The sequence below is a fragment of the Anser cygnoides genome, chromosome 11 (assembly GCF_040182565.1).
Source record: "Anser cygnoides isolate HZ-2024a breed goose chromosome 11, Taihu_goose_T2T_genome, whole genome shotgun sequence".
Classification (NCBI taxonomy): Eukaryota; Metazoa; Chordata; class Aves; order Anseriformes; family Anatidae; genus Anser; species Anser cygnoides.
The window spans coordinates 855,107-871,572 of NC_089883.1; the positions used below are offsets into that span (position 1 = coordinate 855,107).

At 35.9% G+C, this 16,466-nt stretch overlaps 1 protein-coding gene across 2 annotated transcripts in view; it reads right to left on the bottom strand.

Annotated features, from left to right (window-relative positions):
- SPG11 (SPG11 vesicle trafficking associated, spatacsin) overlaps positions 1 to 16,466 on the bottom strand; it is a 33,731-nt gene that overhangs the window by 5,110 nt on the left and 12,155 nt on the right. Inside the window, exons 17-33 of one of the 2 annotated variants that reach the window (XR_010834229.1) lie at positions 16,322 to 16,428; positions 15,363 to 15,508; positions 14,671 to 14,832; positions 13,852 to 13,918; positions 13,206 to 13,371; positions 11,819 to 12,024; positions 11,131 to 11,239; positions 10,534 to 10,693; positions 9,080 to 9,337; positions 8,648 to 8,848; positions 8,217 to 8,324; positions 6,845 to 7,004; positions 6,217 to 6,431; positions 5,104 to 5,848; positions 4,087 to 4,223; positions 2,412 to 2,610; positions 1,262 to 1,439 (exon numbers count right to left, since the gene is read on the bottom strand). Coding sequence is in view for 1 of the 2 variants with exons in the window: in XM_067003843.1 (XP_066859944.1) it covers positions 1,262 to 1,399; positions 2,412 to 2,610; positions 4,087 to 4,223; positions 5,104 to 5,848; positions 6,217 to 6,431; positions 6,845 to 7,004; positions 8,217 to 8,324; positions 8,648 to 8,848; positions 9,080 to 9,337; positions 10,534 to 10,693; positions 11,131 to 11,239; positions 11,819 to 12,024; positions 13,206 to 13,371; positions 13,852 to 13,918; positions 14,671 to 14,832; positions 15,363 to 15,508; positions 16,322 to 16,428 (3,284 nt within the window). In the remaining variant the exon portion in view is untranslated. The remainder of the gene's footprint in view (positions 1 to 1,261; positions 1,440 to 2,411; positions 2,611 to 4,086; positions 4,224 to 5,103; positions 5,849 to 6,216; positions 6,432 to 6,844; positions 7,005 to 8,216; positions 8,325 to 8,647; positions 8,849 to 9,079; positions 9,338 to 10,533; positions 10,694 to 11,130; positions 11,240 to 11,818; positions 12,025 to 13,205; positions 13,372 to 13,851; positions 13,919 to 14,670; positions 14,833 to 15,362; positions 15,509 to 16,321; positions 16,429 to 16,466) is intronic. The other variant, XM_067003843.1, reaches the window with a different exon arrangement.

Sequence of the window (16,466 nt, forward strand, 5' to 3'; positions counted from 1 at the left end):
AATGCTATTTTCTCCAAATTCAAAATTTCCAACCTCCTCCAACAAAAGCTGATTGACAAACATACAATGAATGTATCAGCATCCCACTTTTGGCAATCAGCTCTCCATTTGAAAGAAGAAAGCCACAACTTTCGCATCTGGGTTTGAAAAAAGTCATTCATCAATTCCATAAAAATGCAGATTTTTGAAAAGAATATAGCTAATGTCATAAACCGATACAACGTATTTTGAAACTAATTACAGCTCCATCTGTAAAAATGTTGTACTCTAGCAGAGGCTTCATTCTAAGAGGTATAGTGCTCCAGCACAATTCGGTGATTCCCAACATTGTTTCCTCTTAGTCTTTTCCTTACTTTTAGTCAGTCATACATAAAAACACTAATATTCACCCCTATGCTACTTAACCAGACAAATCAAGGAATAAGTTAAGATCTGACAACAGGACTAAGGTGTTACGGACATAAAGGCTACATGGAACGTGGTACTTTTAACTATCTGTTTTCTCACAAAGGTATTCCAAATTTCCGGTATTACAGATGGATTCTAATGGAACAGAATCAGCACCAACTTCAACCCTGCTTCGCTTTCTGCAGAAGTGTTCTAGAAGACACTCTCTCCTCACCACTCTGGACAAAATATTGTTGGAAGTTCTCCAGTTCTGCCAGTGCTAATACTCATGAGACAACTCACACTACAACCATATCCTCTCTCGTTTTCCTCAGAGATGAACTGCCCATAACAAATTAAACAAAAACAGTCAAAGTATGTAAGTAGGAGATCTCAATTTGCCTCTGCTGGTTAGCTGCCAAAGCACCTTTTGTTACAAACTCAATGACAAGATCTCCATAAAGCTGCAATGTTTAAAACCAATTCCAGTAACAAAAGATCAAAAAGTCACTTTAATAAATAGACTAAAAAAAAAAAGAAAAAGCTATTTCTAATTGTGGCTAATAGGAAGAAAGCCACCATAACCATCTTCTGTAAAATGTAACTACAGAAGTTCAGGTAATTCACTGACTGTATTTCCCAGCTATCAGCATAAAAAAAAATGGGTTTTGTTTGGAAAATAAATTCAGGTGATACTTAAGCAATATGTTTATTTGTTGTGCATATATTCATATCTATTAACATCAAATTTGAGATCAGTAATAGATGCTTCCATCAGCATTGTTTTTATTCTTTGTGATGTGACTTTAAACTAAACAATGCAATGCTTAGTGATGCACTAGTTACCATCAAGTATTTTTTGCCATCTACTTACTGCATGACAGTTCCCCACGAGGTACAGAGGAAATTTTATCCAGTAACTTCATGCCAACCAGCGTGTGATCCTGGCAGAGCTTAGCAAGCTGTAGGAATGCCTGACTCTCAGCTGCGGGGTTCAAAACTTGTTTCTGCCCTGTATGCAGAGAGAGAGTGAGTTATGCCAAAAGTGCTACCTGTTCAGGAGAGATTGGCTGCATTAGTAGAAAAACAATAAGAATAAAATAACCTCATCCACACTGACCTATGACTTGGAACTACAATTCTAAAGATGGTTTTGACCTTACTGCTGAATATCTGATAGTTCTACTTTGCCAGTTTGATCCACTGAAATCCTACAGAACACCCATACTGCTACTGTAATGAAACCTAGAATTTCACAAATCCAACAAGTGACTGGCAGTGACCCCGACTCATACTCTTCCACAAACCAGTTCAACTCACAAACTCAACAGAAAACTCTTCTTTATTTTTGTTTTCTGCTGGGCTAGTAAGTTGACTCTTCCGATGGATGTGAAACAAATCATCTAATCCAAGTGAACTGACACAAGGGGAGCAGTTAGGGTGCAAGTCTGCAACGGAGGGGCAGCAGAGTGGAAGAAAGTAGGGACAGAGGAAAGCACACCTGGACTCTCAAATCTCCATCACTGTTTCTTACGTAACTTTGTTGTTAATGCTGTGGCAAAGTAAAAGTTCCTCAAATACAAAAGCCCTCCAGATAAATTCTGTTTCAAGGAACATCTCTCATTTCTCAAAGGGGTAGAAAAAAAAAAAAAGAAAAAAAAGAAAAAAAGGAGAATCTGGCCATGCTTTTCACATAAAAATTAACATAAGTCTTTCCAAGTCAGATGATGTGGGGCTTCAAAGATTATGATTAAAAAACTTTATGCCTTTTTTTTTTTAACCATGAAATTTACATCCATAAAAAATATATCAAAAAAACTTTAAGTATTGCAACACCACACTGGACACAAAACAGGCAACTAAATTTAATATCTGTATAAAACCTTTCAGAGCTGCCTAAACATTTCTGACTGTTATTAGCACTCAAGTATCTTGAGACCAAGGATTGTTTTTCAGATGCAAAGATACAATATTTACAAACCAAAAATGCTAAGCTGAAAACCAAGACTGAGCCCCTTTACTACCTTTGCCTTCTGAAGATGCCAGTAATTCTTTTGTGATTTCTTCAGCCACTAACTCCGCCACAATTTCAGGCTGGAGACCCTGCGTGGTGATGAATGCCTGAGCTTTCCTGCATCTGTCCGGCTGGTGGGATGACAGAATTGCTCGAAGCACTTCTTCAGGGTCATGGGCTGACATTTCACTGTAGGAGCAGTTCAATTCCTAAGAAATACACATACACTTAGAAAAAGGTACACAGCAAAAAATCCAGTCACAGAACATATATTGACCTGCAGTACATCATCCTAATTAGCTGATGCAAGAGGGAAGTGCTGAAGGAGAAGATAAAACCTAGCTTCAAAACACAAACATAACCTGTCCTTTTATCAGTTAACAGTGTCTTCATCTGTGTATCTTCAGTATTAATGTTTCTCCAGATCAGGAGAGCACGTACGTACCTTGTGTTTGAAGTTTTACACTCACAGAGCTGGTGCCAATGGACAGAGATGCATTCCTGAAGCAAATACAAATCTTAACACTGAAAATTGCTAAAAGAAAGAGAGGAATCTACGTATCCTCACAGACCATGATTTTTTTTTTTTTCAATGCGTAACAGTTTTACTTATGGGGTTACTTTTCCTCATCTCTATACACCACAGACCCTCAGTGCAAAAGATACCCCAGTTTTTGCACTTGCTACATTTGAAAGAGGAGCCCATGAGGCTCTTTAGAGTCAGCTGTAACATGTTACAACTTCAGAAATTAATCTAAATATGTAACTCATTGACAATGATCATCTCAGTGACCTATTCAAAAGTATGGACAGCCAGCTTCAGGCAACATGGATGGTAGAAAAGGGAAGAAGCCAGTCATATGACTACTTCCTCCCTAGCTCAAACCTAAAGGATTCACCCCAAATGTTCGAGACATGAAAAATTCTGTAGAAAAAAACTAAGAACCTCTACGACAAAGATGACACTAATATTTTTGGCACACATACTGCTGGTTCTATTCAGAGTAAATTAATGCTACATTCCAAAACTACGGACCAAGTACTATGCAAAGGGGTCTGTACCCTCTAGAGGTACTCTGAAAGAAGTGTTCAGCAGCAGGCTCTGGCAAAAAGCAGAGGTGGGCTGCTGGCAGTCACGAAGGCTGAGGAGCAGAGAGGCAGCTAACAACACAGTCTGCTACTTCTCCTATCACTGCCTAGGTCAAATCACTTGGAACTTACTAGCCACTCCTTTGAGCAGCCTCTGGGTAAGAGCTGCCGCTGTGTGGAGCCCGCAGAGCATTTCTGTGCTAGAACTTCTAACGCAGCTGCTATCTGTTTGTCTGCTTCTGGGTCGGTGGTGATTACGAAGGCATGCCACAACAAAGGCCTAAAGCAAAGTGCCAGATGAACGACATATGCTTGAAAGATTACAAAAGAGGCACATCAAAAGAGACACAGGCTGAAATATAGCTTACTGGAGTGAGGTAGGGGGAGTCTAGGAGTTGAGTTCACTTCAACACTTCATGTCTAAGAAACATCTGGCCATTTTTCCACAAAAAGGACTGGTAATTTCCCTCTCTGAAGCTTATTTCAGGCACCTAACGAGTACTTTCAAAACTCCTTATGCTTTTCTCCATATAAACTTCCATAGCACAGCTTACTACAAACCATGTATTTCTTCAGTAACATTATTAGATACATACCTTAGAAAGTTCATATAAGCAGAGAACCTGTCTGCAGTAGTTTCTCCCATGAACACATTCATCTATGAGAGCCTTCAGACTGACAACAACCTGATCATCTGGAGCAACAATGTGTGTCCAGTCTTCTAAGCTTGATGCTGGAAACAAAAACCCTCTGAATTCCTTTCTCATGAAGACAGACAACAACAAGCCTTACACTTGGAGCAAGACTTCAGAAATCTTTAGCAAATACAACTTGCTGTATTTATAGATTGCTGTATTTATATATAGAAATACTTCCTCAGGCTTTGAAAACTGAATTCTTGATACCAGCAATTTTTTTTTTAATCAGTATACAAACAATACAGCAGGACACAAATGATCCAAAACATTCACACTATCTCAGATGTAAAATCTGTAAGCATAAGAGAGCACAGAAACAGGTTCAGCAATCTTCCTGATGGCTTAGTCCTCACTTGTTCTCTTCTATTCTGTCCTATTGTATTCCTATTAAGCTTTATACATGTTAGCATTAGAAAGTAATTTTCCAGCTGACAGCTTTTTCTTTCATATATCTTAAACATGCACACAATACTTTATATATAAACACTATTATCCTTAACCTTACTACTACTAAGACACTAAACCCATTATAGTGTACAAAGTATTCAGAGAGAGACATGATGAAAGTGTTTCCTTGTTTCAGCTCCAGAAACACACTCAAAATTTACTGGAGTGTGTGTTCCAAAAGCAGGAACATAGATAATGTTCAGTGCTACTTTACCTGAACTGAATTGCGAACTATAAAAAGTGAATGGTTAAGCGACTCTGCTTGAAGCACATACAATCAATGTCTATTTCAAGACTTCAAATTCCTTTCAACAGAGAATTTAGGAACCAAATAAATAAGACACTGTCACAAAGACCTTATTTCCTGCAGAAATTCTTGGGAAACACAGAAACAAAAGAAGACACGTCCAGTAGAACTCCAACAATGGTATTACTTGTCAAGTGGCCGAATTGGTTAGTGTTACTTACTGCTTGGGATTCTGGTTTGCTGCGATGCACTGTTTTCATACATCTTCTCTATTGCTACAAGGAGCGTCTGAATATCTGCGTGTAATTTGTCTAGACCAGTCTCCCCTGAGGCCAGAGCTCTGCAATGCAATACCAGTGAAACATCTCTGTCGTAGACATGGAAATATCGACAAACACGGCTGGCTTCATGTACACTTCCTTCATCAAGAAGGCATCCAATCAAAAACTTGAGTGATTCTTTCTCATCATTAGTCAAGGTCTGTTCAGACTCTCTGAATTCAAGACCCTCTGGTTTTAAGTAGTTTGGTGTGTTCAGAGCAGGTAGCTTTGAAAAAGAAAACTCCTTAGCTAAGTTATCAAAGGTAAGATCCATGTTCACCATGCCATGGAAGGAAAGTCTTGACTTGCCTGACCCTTCACCTGCGGATAATGTTTGTTGTGTGATGCGACAAATCCAGATCTGCTTCTCTATTTCTTCCAATTTGTCCAGTGACACTGAGTCATTCTTGGCTAGCCAATGGCCAGCTAAGGTAAGCAACAGATGTCTCTCCATAATGCTATTTATCTTCTCATGAACTGATGATTCAAACACTGTGTTTGCCTGATTCAAAAAAAAATCTGATGCAGCTTTGCTGGAGATTGAATTTTTCATGAAGTTGTCATTACATTTTTTCCAGAATTTAATTCTTGTCTGTTTTAGTTGCCACTCTCCAATGTCTCTTAAAAGATGTAGATCTCTTAGAACCTGCAAAAATTCAGAACGGTTTTAAACAGCTGTCTTTCAAGAGAAGAAAAAACAACACAGACACACCGCAAAGCTAGAATGCTGAAAAATTGAATTAAGATTACATGTCTCAATATACAAAAAAAAAATCCATCTAAAAAGAACCAATGAAACTGATTATATAGCAGTAAAAATAATAACAGAATAAGAAAAGATGTGCTGTCCTTTTCAGCACAGCACTTGTAGCCAACTTGTTCAGTGTACTTGCATTTAAAATAGAAAGTGATTTCAATAAGAAACAGTTTCAGGAAGGCTGAGAAGCTACGTTCTCAGTACTGCCAATAACAGAATTATTAAGAGGTGACTATCATTATTTAACTACGTTATACCTCTTGGGTAACTACATGATCCACAGGCAATTCAGCTAATTCTGCTACCTCCCGAGCCAGTGAGAACATTCCTTTCTCTTGTAGCTGCTCCAAAATTGATCTGCACTCATTCTGAAATGTCTCTGTATCGTAACTGGTTAGGATGGAGCGATTAATTGATACGGAGGAATCCTTCAGGGTTTCAATGAGTGCGCAGAGTTTCTTCACATAAGGGCCTGTTTCAAAGGAGTATAAACAATTAAAGGCAGTTGGTTTTTAAACGTGAGGAAGCTCTGCTGCTTATTCTAGCATGTGACCCTGCTGGAGAAGGAGAACAGATCTTACACTCTAAAGTTTTCATGGAGCCAAAAATATATTCTGAACCCATAACTAAAATACTTCTGTAGGTCATTTGTGTACTCCTCATCAACATACACTTGCACTTAATCATGCTCCCAAACAGACTTGCATAGAATGACATTTTCATTGCTGCAGTTCACCGTCAGAACCAATTCAGGTTACATAAATTCTTATACAAAAATGAAATATGAATACACTTCAGGTAAACATTTTCAGTCACTAAGAAAACATTCTATGTGGTCTTTAGGTTAAAGCAGTACTATCACCTGACGGAAGAAGCTGTATTTACCATCGAGTAGATTATCTGTTGCAGCAAACAGCTGTAAGAGCTTTCCTAATTCATATTCTGTTCTACATTGCTGCATCATCAATTCAAGAAGAAACAATGCTTGTGATTCCAGCCATTGCACAGGTAATTCTGAAGCTGCTGGTTCGTCTGAAGTTTTAAGCTGTGTATACAAAAAGAATTGTAAGTGTTGGTTTTGTTTTTTTTTTTGGCAAGTATATTCTGTATTTTGTTGGGAATCACACTGGTTATCAGAGGTGTGCCAGATCTAACTCCTTCTTTAGGAAACGATGAATTGCCTTCCCCAAGTGGGCACTTGCTCCATTGCCAATATATGCTTGAATTTGATTTGAAGATAGTAAATTTTATTACAGGGTGACCAGCAATTGCTCCTGATAACCATTGAGGAGATAAAAGGTGCGAGAAGGTTTCATGGGTAGATAAAATAAATTGTTAGCTTAATGGCTCCTGTCATACAGCTGTACACTTCATAAGCATATCCACTCTGCAAGCAGTACATAGGAAAAGGAAACTGATATAGCCCGAGCTTGAATTGCAGGAAGGAAAACAACCACTTGAAAATGGCGTACAATGTTAGTCACCAAGATATTCGTGGAACTAGAAAATCATGACAGAAAGGAAAGAACTGAAATAATTTGCAAAAATATCTGTATGTGACAACCAAGGATACAGAATAAAACTACTTTGGTCCTCTTAAAACTGACTGCTAAATTAGTGGTCTAAATGGACTGTAGAACAGTAATTCAGTTCACTGTGTCATTTTCAAAGAAAAGTCCATACAATTTCCAACAACTGCTAGAGCTAAAGCACTATCACAGATATTTCAGAAACCTTGTAACATATTTAAAAATAGCTTTCTTTCTTGAATAGGTATTCCCTAGTCACTGGTTTATCAGCACAATAAAGAATAACGTATATTTACTCAACACAAATAATGCAATTTACCAATAGTGATTCTACCTTAGTAAATGCCAACTCTCAAACAGCAAACTGTTCATTCAAGGAAGTTGCAATTGTATTTCAATCTGCCCGTATCAACTTGGAACAAAATGATTTAGAAAAATGCACTGCAGGTTTTGAACAAATTATCCAAAACAATTCTCCATCAACTACCAGCAATGAAAAGAATCTGCTGAAACCTGTTACTTCACAAGTCAGCTCCTAGACCCCTTTGTCCCTGCCCATGGCAGGGGGGTTGAAACTAGATGATCTTTAAGGTCTCTTCCATCCCAAACAATTCTACGATTATTCTAAGCGTCTTTTTCATTATTTTCATATATGACATTAGATGGCTATCACATTGTAATAGGGAGAAAACCACATGCAAAGAGTTTTACAGAAAATTAAATCTTACTTTTGTGAGCTGTTCCTGAAACTTGTCAAGTTTGCTTTTAGCTTCATTGTATTTTTTACAGTTCATACACAGTTCATACATCTCCAGTATATGCAGTAAAGGGGAATCCTTTAAGACACAAAAATAAATTATAACTCTTTCCTATAAGTACCTCAATAAAGGAACAATTTGTGTTCCTCAGTACCAGAACAATAAAGTTCACATTTATTAAAATTGCTTTCAAGCTTGAGATATGACCTGCAAGTTTGTAACTGTTGGAAGAACTTCCTTTCAACGATATTCTTCCTTGGACGGGATTTTCAGTACATTACACCTAGGCTACCTAGGCCACAAATGCCAAGACGGAAGGGGAATCTATATGTGTTCTCCTCTCCAAGAACATTTAAGATACACTCAAATATCTACAATCACTAAAAATTACATGACCTTACCTTTAAAAATAGCTGGAAGCCCTTTATAAGTGTTTTACTTTTTTGATTCCTTAAAAACACTTTCCAGATAAGTGATAGGTCATGGAGATCCCATATGTGATTTTCTACTGATGTCTGAATATGGTTTGTTGCTTCAGATCTGGTAACATTATCCACAGTAGTAATTATCCAGACACAAAGACAATGAATAATGTTGGCGTCCTGTCAAATAAAAATTATGCTTTTTTTAAAAGCCAGATGACACGTGTCACTTCATTGCGTATAAGTTGGCTAAATGTGTCATACCGATCACAACAATTACTACAACAACTGAGAAAAAACTGATGAATGCAACCTGCATATCTACTATTTAAAGTAGCTATGCACAATAAAAATGTCTTAATTGTTTATAATTTATTCCTCTAAAAGATAAGCAACTTGATCAATACTTACTTGGAAACATGCTGCTAAAACACTCAGAATGGGAGCATGCTCTCTCAATCCTTCAGTCAAAAGGTAACGTGAAGGGTTGGAGTTCTCTTGACATCGAAAAAGGATTTGAAAGAGACTACCCACATGTTTGCTCTTGAACATACTGGCAGCACTGTTTTCAAGATTCCCTGTATCAGCACATGAAAACGGTAACTTCTCCAATGCCAACATCAAGTGATCTTGTAAAATGGGAGTGAATCCGTGAAGGATAGAAATGACCTAGGAAAACAAAACCAAGAGCATCTATACAGAGCAAGATCCAAAGACAATGAGGGAAGGATGACTGAAGCTTTAAATATGCAGAAAAGACAAGCAAAACATTCTTTAAATTTGATTTTTAGAACATTTCTGGAGAGCTAGAGAAGAGAGCATGTTCTGTAGGTGTGAATTATTCTAATAAAATATTGAAACTCCTCCTCTTACTTGAATCTAAAATGCCTTTTGAAAAAACTCATTTTTCTCATCTCATATGATGAAAAAGAACTCATGTCTAGTTAGATGCTTTTGTGTAATTATGTAATTTTGTGAAAGTAATGAAAAGATCCAAGTAAAAAAAAAAAAAAACAGATCTGCTAAGTATCACCTAAGCTGCAATTTTCCAGTTAGCTTCCTCCTATTACCCTTCCTAAATTGCATACAATTTTTAACTACCAGTAGTATTTTATTTAGCTTAAATTATGCTTAAAAACAAAAACGGAAGAGCTGGAGTCTCAAAAGTTAAAATATATTTACATGAAAACAATGTAACTTTTGGAAGGAAAGATGAGTAGCTTTATTAAAACTTAAATTGAACACATGGTAACCATCTCTCCAATTAAAAAAAAAAAAACATTAATAAATGATTAAAAAAAAATTAAGCTGTATGAATGTGTCATAATTTCAACTAAATTTAACAAGAAAGTGAAGTCTCTTTTTTGGCAAATACTCTTATGCCCAATCCACTTCAAAAGAGACACTCAAATCACTTCTCTCTGAAAAATGTTTTCTCTATTACTGAAACGGGAAGTTTCTTCCTAATCTTCTCCTTTAATAGTTAGCTTTCATGCCCTTGGAAGCACATTATTATATCTGCTGAAGATTCAGTTCCTTCTGGAGTCAATTTCCTTTATTTTGTGTTAGCTTTTCACATACCAAGAGGCAGAGAAAAGTAAAAAAGTCAGGAAATCCAGCTGTAAAGGAAGGGCTATCATAAACAGAGGATTACTGAGCATCCTGAGACAAATTCTAACTCCCTGGAAACTGACGAGGCTTCAATTTTTTGCTGTCTACACAATGCAATATTCTCTTGTTAAAAGGATCCCTTTTTCCTTCTACTTTTTTACTTTCCAAATTTTTGTATTTTTTTTTTTTAGTGCTTCACAATGAGCTTTCTTGAAAATCTCATCTTCATTTAAACCCATACACAGATAGCTTACCTCATCTGGCTTGTAGCTGTACAGCTGGGTTTGGATGATGAACTGCAGCCAGTCGTCAGATTTAGCACATTCCTTTAGGTACGATGTACTCAGCCTCGTGTTATGGAGTTTGCAGAACTGCATTACCAAAGACCACTGCCTTCTAGAGTCACTAGACGTCCTGCATCCAATTTAAAGATAACATTAAATCAGCATTTCTAATTTTGCCTCTGTGTACTTTATCTAAAAGCAGAAACAAACCAAACAAAACAACAAAAACAAAAAAAAAAGGAAAAATACATAAGAACAAAATTTTAAGCCTCAACTGTAATAAACTGATATTTCTACCAGCAAAATAATTCAACAATCTTTTCTCTTAAGCATGCCCTGAGGAGCTGTTAGCCAAACATGCTGACAGAACTTCCTTACTCTTGCCAATATACATCTACTACCCCTGCTATTTGAAATACCAAGATTGTATGCTAAACTCAAATATTGATGTTCATTTTACTGTAATAAGACTCAGATCTCTTTCATAATGTCTAAATACACAGATGGTAAAATTCAATGCTCAATTTCAATTTGTCAGCATAATCCTTTAAGTTATATTTTCCTTACTTCTTTATTCCTTGATGTTTCATTTCATCCCAAAAGGCTTCTTCTAAGGAGATAAGAACTTCCTCTGTTGCTGCTTTTTCACCATCAGCCAACTTTGTTAACTTTTCAACTGTTTAAAAGAATATATTATTATTTCTGAGATTAGAATAAGGGTAATATTTTCAAAAGTACCGGAATTAACAAGAAGCACAAATCCTATTAATGTAAATGCTTCAATAACTGCCAGCAGTTTGGATAAAAAGACACCTGCAGATGTCTACTCAGTAATCCAACTTTCTAAAATTATTCCTAGGATAAATTTAATTTCCTTACAGCTTTGAACATCTGATTGTACTGTAGCTGTAAGACAGATTTCAAGTACTAAAGAGATTTGGTAATGTCCCTTTGTTTAATCTAGTTATATTACAACATTAGGTGGAACCTTACTAAGCAATTAAATTGAGCCTCGGGCAGCTGTTTAAAAGTGAGCATTAGTCTTCCTGCCTTATTTAGCATGCCAGGTTCAAAATGCACCTCCAGAACTAGTAAGAAGCAGGAATATAAGAACAGCAAAAGTCTTAACTCTTCAAAGGACAGAAATGCTCTCATTGCATCCCTAAGAAGTTAAGCACCATCTTTCAATCTCTCTTTATCTCTTCCTAATAAATAAATAGTACCCTATTTTAAAGTAAACAAAAGACGTGCTTACCCAAAGATTCTCTTATTTCGTTGTGCTGAGATTCTTCATTTCTGGTTTTGTAACTGAATATCATGTTTGCAACTTTAATGTTGACTCTCAGTTTCAGGCTGTTGAGACCAAGCAGTTCCAGAAAACAAACACAGGCTGCTCCTACTGAAGGTATGTTGAAGAAAGAAAGGCCTAAAATATAGGCTTCATTTCCTGCTTGCTGAATCCTGAAACAAAAAAGAAGTCAATATGCATGATTTTTAACCAATTTTCAAACACAAATATTCCCTATGTATGGTTTACTAAACACGAAGACTTTATTAGCACGGGAAATATTTACAAACCAAGTTGCACATTTAGAAAAATGTAGTTATAAAAACAAAGTCCCATATATAATAAATGATCAAAAGACAAGCAGAGTTTACAAATTAATAAACTTTTAAAAAACTGAAGGCAACACAATCGATATTAAAATTAATAAAAAATGCCTGAGAGCAGTTTTCTTTTTTTTTAATTATAAAATGTCCCATTGTAGAATTTACAATCCAAGCATTGCAGCATCAAGAACCTTATTTGCAGACTGTGCTAAGTGAAAAAGACAACCTAAAGGCTTCAACAGTGGTTGGCTCACCAGATGTCTGAAATTTTTCCATAATGGTAACTGAAAAATTCATGCACGCTCAGGTCTTACATTAAATCGATTTTCCAAAGTATTAAGCACTTCAGCCTTCATTAAGGTATGCTTTCCTTTTTGCCCAAATCTTAGCTGTTCAGATACGAGAAACTGATTTGTATATCATGTATATCAAAATCATGAAAGGAAACAAATAGTGACTAATACACAAACAAGACCTTCTAGAAACAATTAGTGATTTCCCCTGATATCACTACTGAATATGAATTGTAAATTTAATGTATTTATGAAGTATGCATAATCTGACTGCATTCTTTTGAGCACATGATTTTGAAGCTTCAGACAGAAAAGTTAACTCTTTCAATCTCTAATATATTATTTTTCTTGTTTAACTGAAGAAGTGTCATCTTTAGGAACTGTCAAAGCAAAGGGGCACCTTTTTTCTACAAAGTGATCTAGAGGCTAAGCTCCCTAGAAGAAAACGCTACCTGTGTTCAATATGACTGGAACATTCTTTATTCCTTGCTTTCATTATACAAACTTTATTCAGATTTAAAATGAAGATTTAATAATAAAGCTCACCACCTTTTAGGTGATTATTTTATTTCCATCCTACCTGACGTTAAACTGAATGGATTCCCAGGACACCTAAAATTTTAAGTGATATAGTGAACACCACTTTTTTCCACACTGCTGGGAAGTATTAAAGCTACTCCATGTGCTAGATTGTAACTCCCACAGAACCATCCAACTAACATTTCAGAGAAAACTTACAGCTGTTTGGGAGATTTGCTTTTTACTAACTGCTGGACCAAAAATGTACCAAAAGCAAATGCTGGACGTCCGTGCTGCAAATAGTACAAAAAATCCAGTCGTTCCATTATGGCATATTTGTTCACCAGTTCAGGGGATGAAAAATGAGGAAAGTCACTTGATGTATCTAGAAAGAATATTATCATTTTTATAAGCTGATAAACAATTGAATTAAACATAGAAAATGGCTTTCAGCTACTAAACATGAGATGACAATCAAATACCTCTAACGCTTGTTCTAATTCAAATTTCAGCATACCCAAATCCCACTGAAATTCCAATTTTTGTTGTAAAATCAGAACTCTAGCAGTAACTTTTTCTAATAGCCATGGGCAAATCATAGGCCCTCAACTTGGTTGAAGAACAAAATACTGCTTTTCTACTTCATAATACATTTAGAAAAAAATTGTATCTGTAAAGAGCTTAGTGGAAAAAAAGGTAACCTATCTAACCATAATTTAATTTCAAAACAAAATTTTAGTAAAATACACTTTTTTTTTTTGTAAAAGGAATGGCCTTTTATATTTATCCTTCAGATCACTCCACTGGAAGCTATTTCATCCTAGGATCTGTCTAAAAAAGTACATAAATCTTGAAATTAACTTACCTGATAGAGCAAGAGTATTTGTTGACTGCCAGCCAAATAATTTAGTTGGATCAAAAGGCACTAATGTCTGAAAGATTAGACACAAAACATATTAAGACAGCTTAAGCTTTTCACATCTGACCAGTCTAGAGAATATTTTAGGGACCTATAGTAGCAGATTGTCAAGAACTGCCTATGCTGCTATCAATCAGGGATTTATCTGGTGCAGGCCTCTCTCAAAGGTACATATTTATCTACTCTGTAGGATCAGAATGCAAACAAATGCAAGAAAATGCTTAGATTTTAGTCTAACAAAACAGGGAAAGAACATGTTTAAGCATTCTGCTAAGCTCTCATTTTAGCAAAGCTACCACTTTCCTGATAATGAGTAATTTCTGTCATTTCTTCCAACTTGCGGTTTATTTCATACAGTAAAAGACATTTGCCCAGAAAGATGTCATAACACTCCACGAGACATTATTCTTTAATTCTAAACTTCAATTTCCCTTAGACAATTTAAAACATTTTACTTTTTGTAATACTAAACAACCTGTCTACTGAATGCAGCAAGAATATTACTTCTCTGACATTCTAGAACTGCCACACGCCACCTCTGCTGAAGTTAAACACTGCAGATGTTTAAAAAAAAAAAATCAGCCAGATTCAATATGACCAATATTTAGCTACCATTTAAAACATGTTTTTAATGAAGCTATAAACTTTAGGTCCAAATTAAGGATTCCGAGAACACAAGATACAGTCCCTACGCTCCAGGCTTTAGCTGAAAACAAACTTCTCTTTGTTCTAACAAACAGCTCTATTGAGAAACATTTTGCACACCTGAACAAGATGGTAAAGAGAGATGTCAGGTGGCAAAATTCCACGAGAAGTACATGGGGGAAAGAGAGCAGCTTTGAGCTTGGGGTAAGGACTCAATGCCATTTTTAAGAGCTGTGGATCAACTTTCTTTAGAGGTTTTTCCATATCTTCATTCCGAAGAACCTAAATTGAAAGGGAAGCAAAATTATTGAATTAGGAAGAAGAAATTGCATTAAGATTTATAAACTCTCATTTGTGGAAATTTGACAAATAGTAACAACACAAAGAGCATCATTTTTCCCCGAAAAAATCTTGTAAGCTATATTAGACACATAATGTTTTAAGTTACTCTATGTATGCTCAGCATTTTAAAAATTTATTGTTTTTTTTTTTTTTTCAAACTTGAACTATTTTAGGAACACAAGTGTCTATAAACACTCTCAGCTGTAACTCTTATGAAGAAGCTAAAGATTCCAAGTCACAGCCACTGTGTCTCGCTATTTCTAAGCCACATAAGATCAAACGCTCTACCCTTGAGAGTTAACATTTGGTCAAGAAATTGAAACATGCAATACCAAAACCAGATTTTCATATGGGAAGACAGTGTTTGTTGTTGTTAGTGTGTTTTATTTCTATCAATTTATTCCTTTGAATTTTCAACACCATGCGAGAATTTCTTCAAAAACCTGTCAATAATTTGTTCCACACGGTACCTGATCAATACCTCCGGGTGCATACATTGTGGTAGCAAGTGCTAATAGTGTACGTCCTTCCAGTAGCATGCTGCTCACACTGGCCTGATTACTAGGAATCAAGATCTGAGCATTTGCAAGACTAGCTTGAAAAATCATCTTTGGATCTAGAAAGGGAAAAAAAGTGAGAAGTAATTTACTATAAAAAAACAGCATTAAATTAATAAATTGTACATTATAACTTCTACAAATATAAAAAAAATATATTTTTATTTTTTTCTTGTTAATAGTGACTTTTTCATAACTTACAAAATACAGGTAAGACCTTCCCATTTTCACTAAACCTTCCCTAATTTTATGCCACAATTTTACTTGCACAGATTGGTTTAGATAGTCCTGCATTTTTCCATTTTATTAGTTCAATTCTTTATCTTACGTACTGCTAAAACTTTTCTAAAAAAAAGCATGCATCACTTGAACATTTTTATCATTTGTTAATGTATGCCTCTAAAAAAGATGAAAGGTTTAAAAAAAAAAAGGCGAAACGAAGTAAGCACACAAACTCCATGGATTTTCAATGACAATAACTAACAAAATGTTTTGGTCCAAGCAAACACAGAGCTCAAGGCACACAGAAGTCATAATGCAGCACAAGAACTATGTGAAGCTTTAATATTAACCGTACACGCATTTTTGTGTCTATTCTCCTTCTGCTCAACCTTTTAGGAATAAAGTCAAATTGGATGCAATGATGATCATACACAAACCAATTCTGACATATCTCCAGATCTTTATGCACATTTTAAATAGAAATTATGATCTGTATTTTAGAGATATGGAACCGATCGATGCACATATAAATGATTTGCCATGATGAAAAAAAAGTCTACAGCAGAGCAGAGAATTAAACCCAGATGTCCCAAATACTTGGCTAGCAACTTAAACCTCAGACCACCTGCCGAGCAAGACCAGACTCCTACCTCGTGGGTTACTGGCAACCCCTCGACACTGCACGAGAAATTCAAACCAGGGATGTGCTTCATGCAATTCCTTGTTATCCAAAATAGGGCAATTTGAAGGGGTCAAACTGGAAAAGAGAACAGTAGCAGCACAGTGAAAATACAG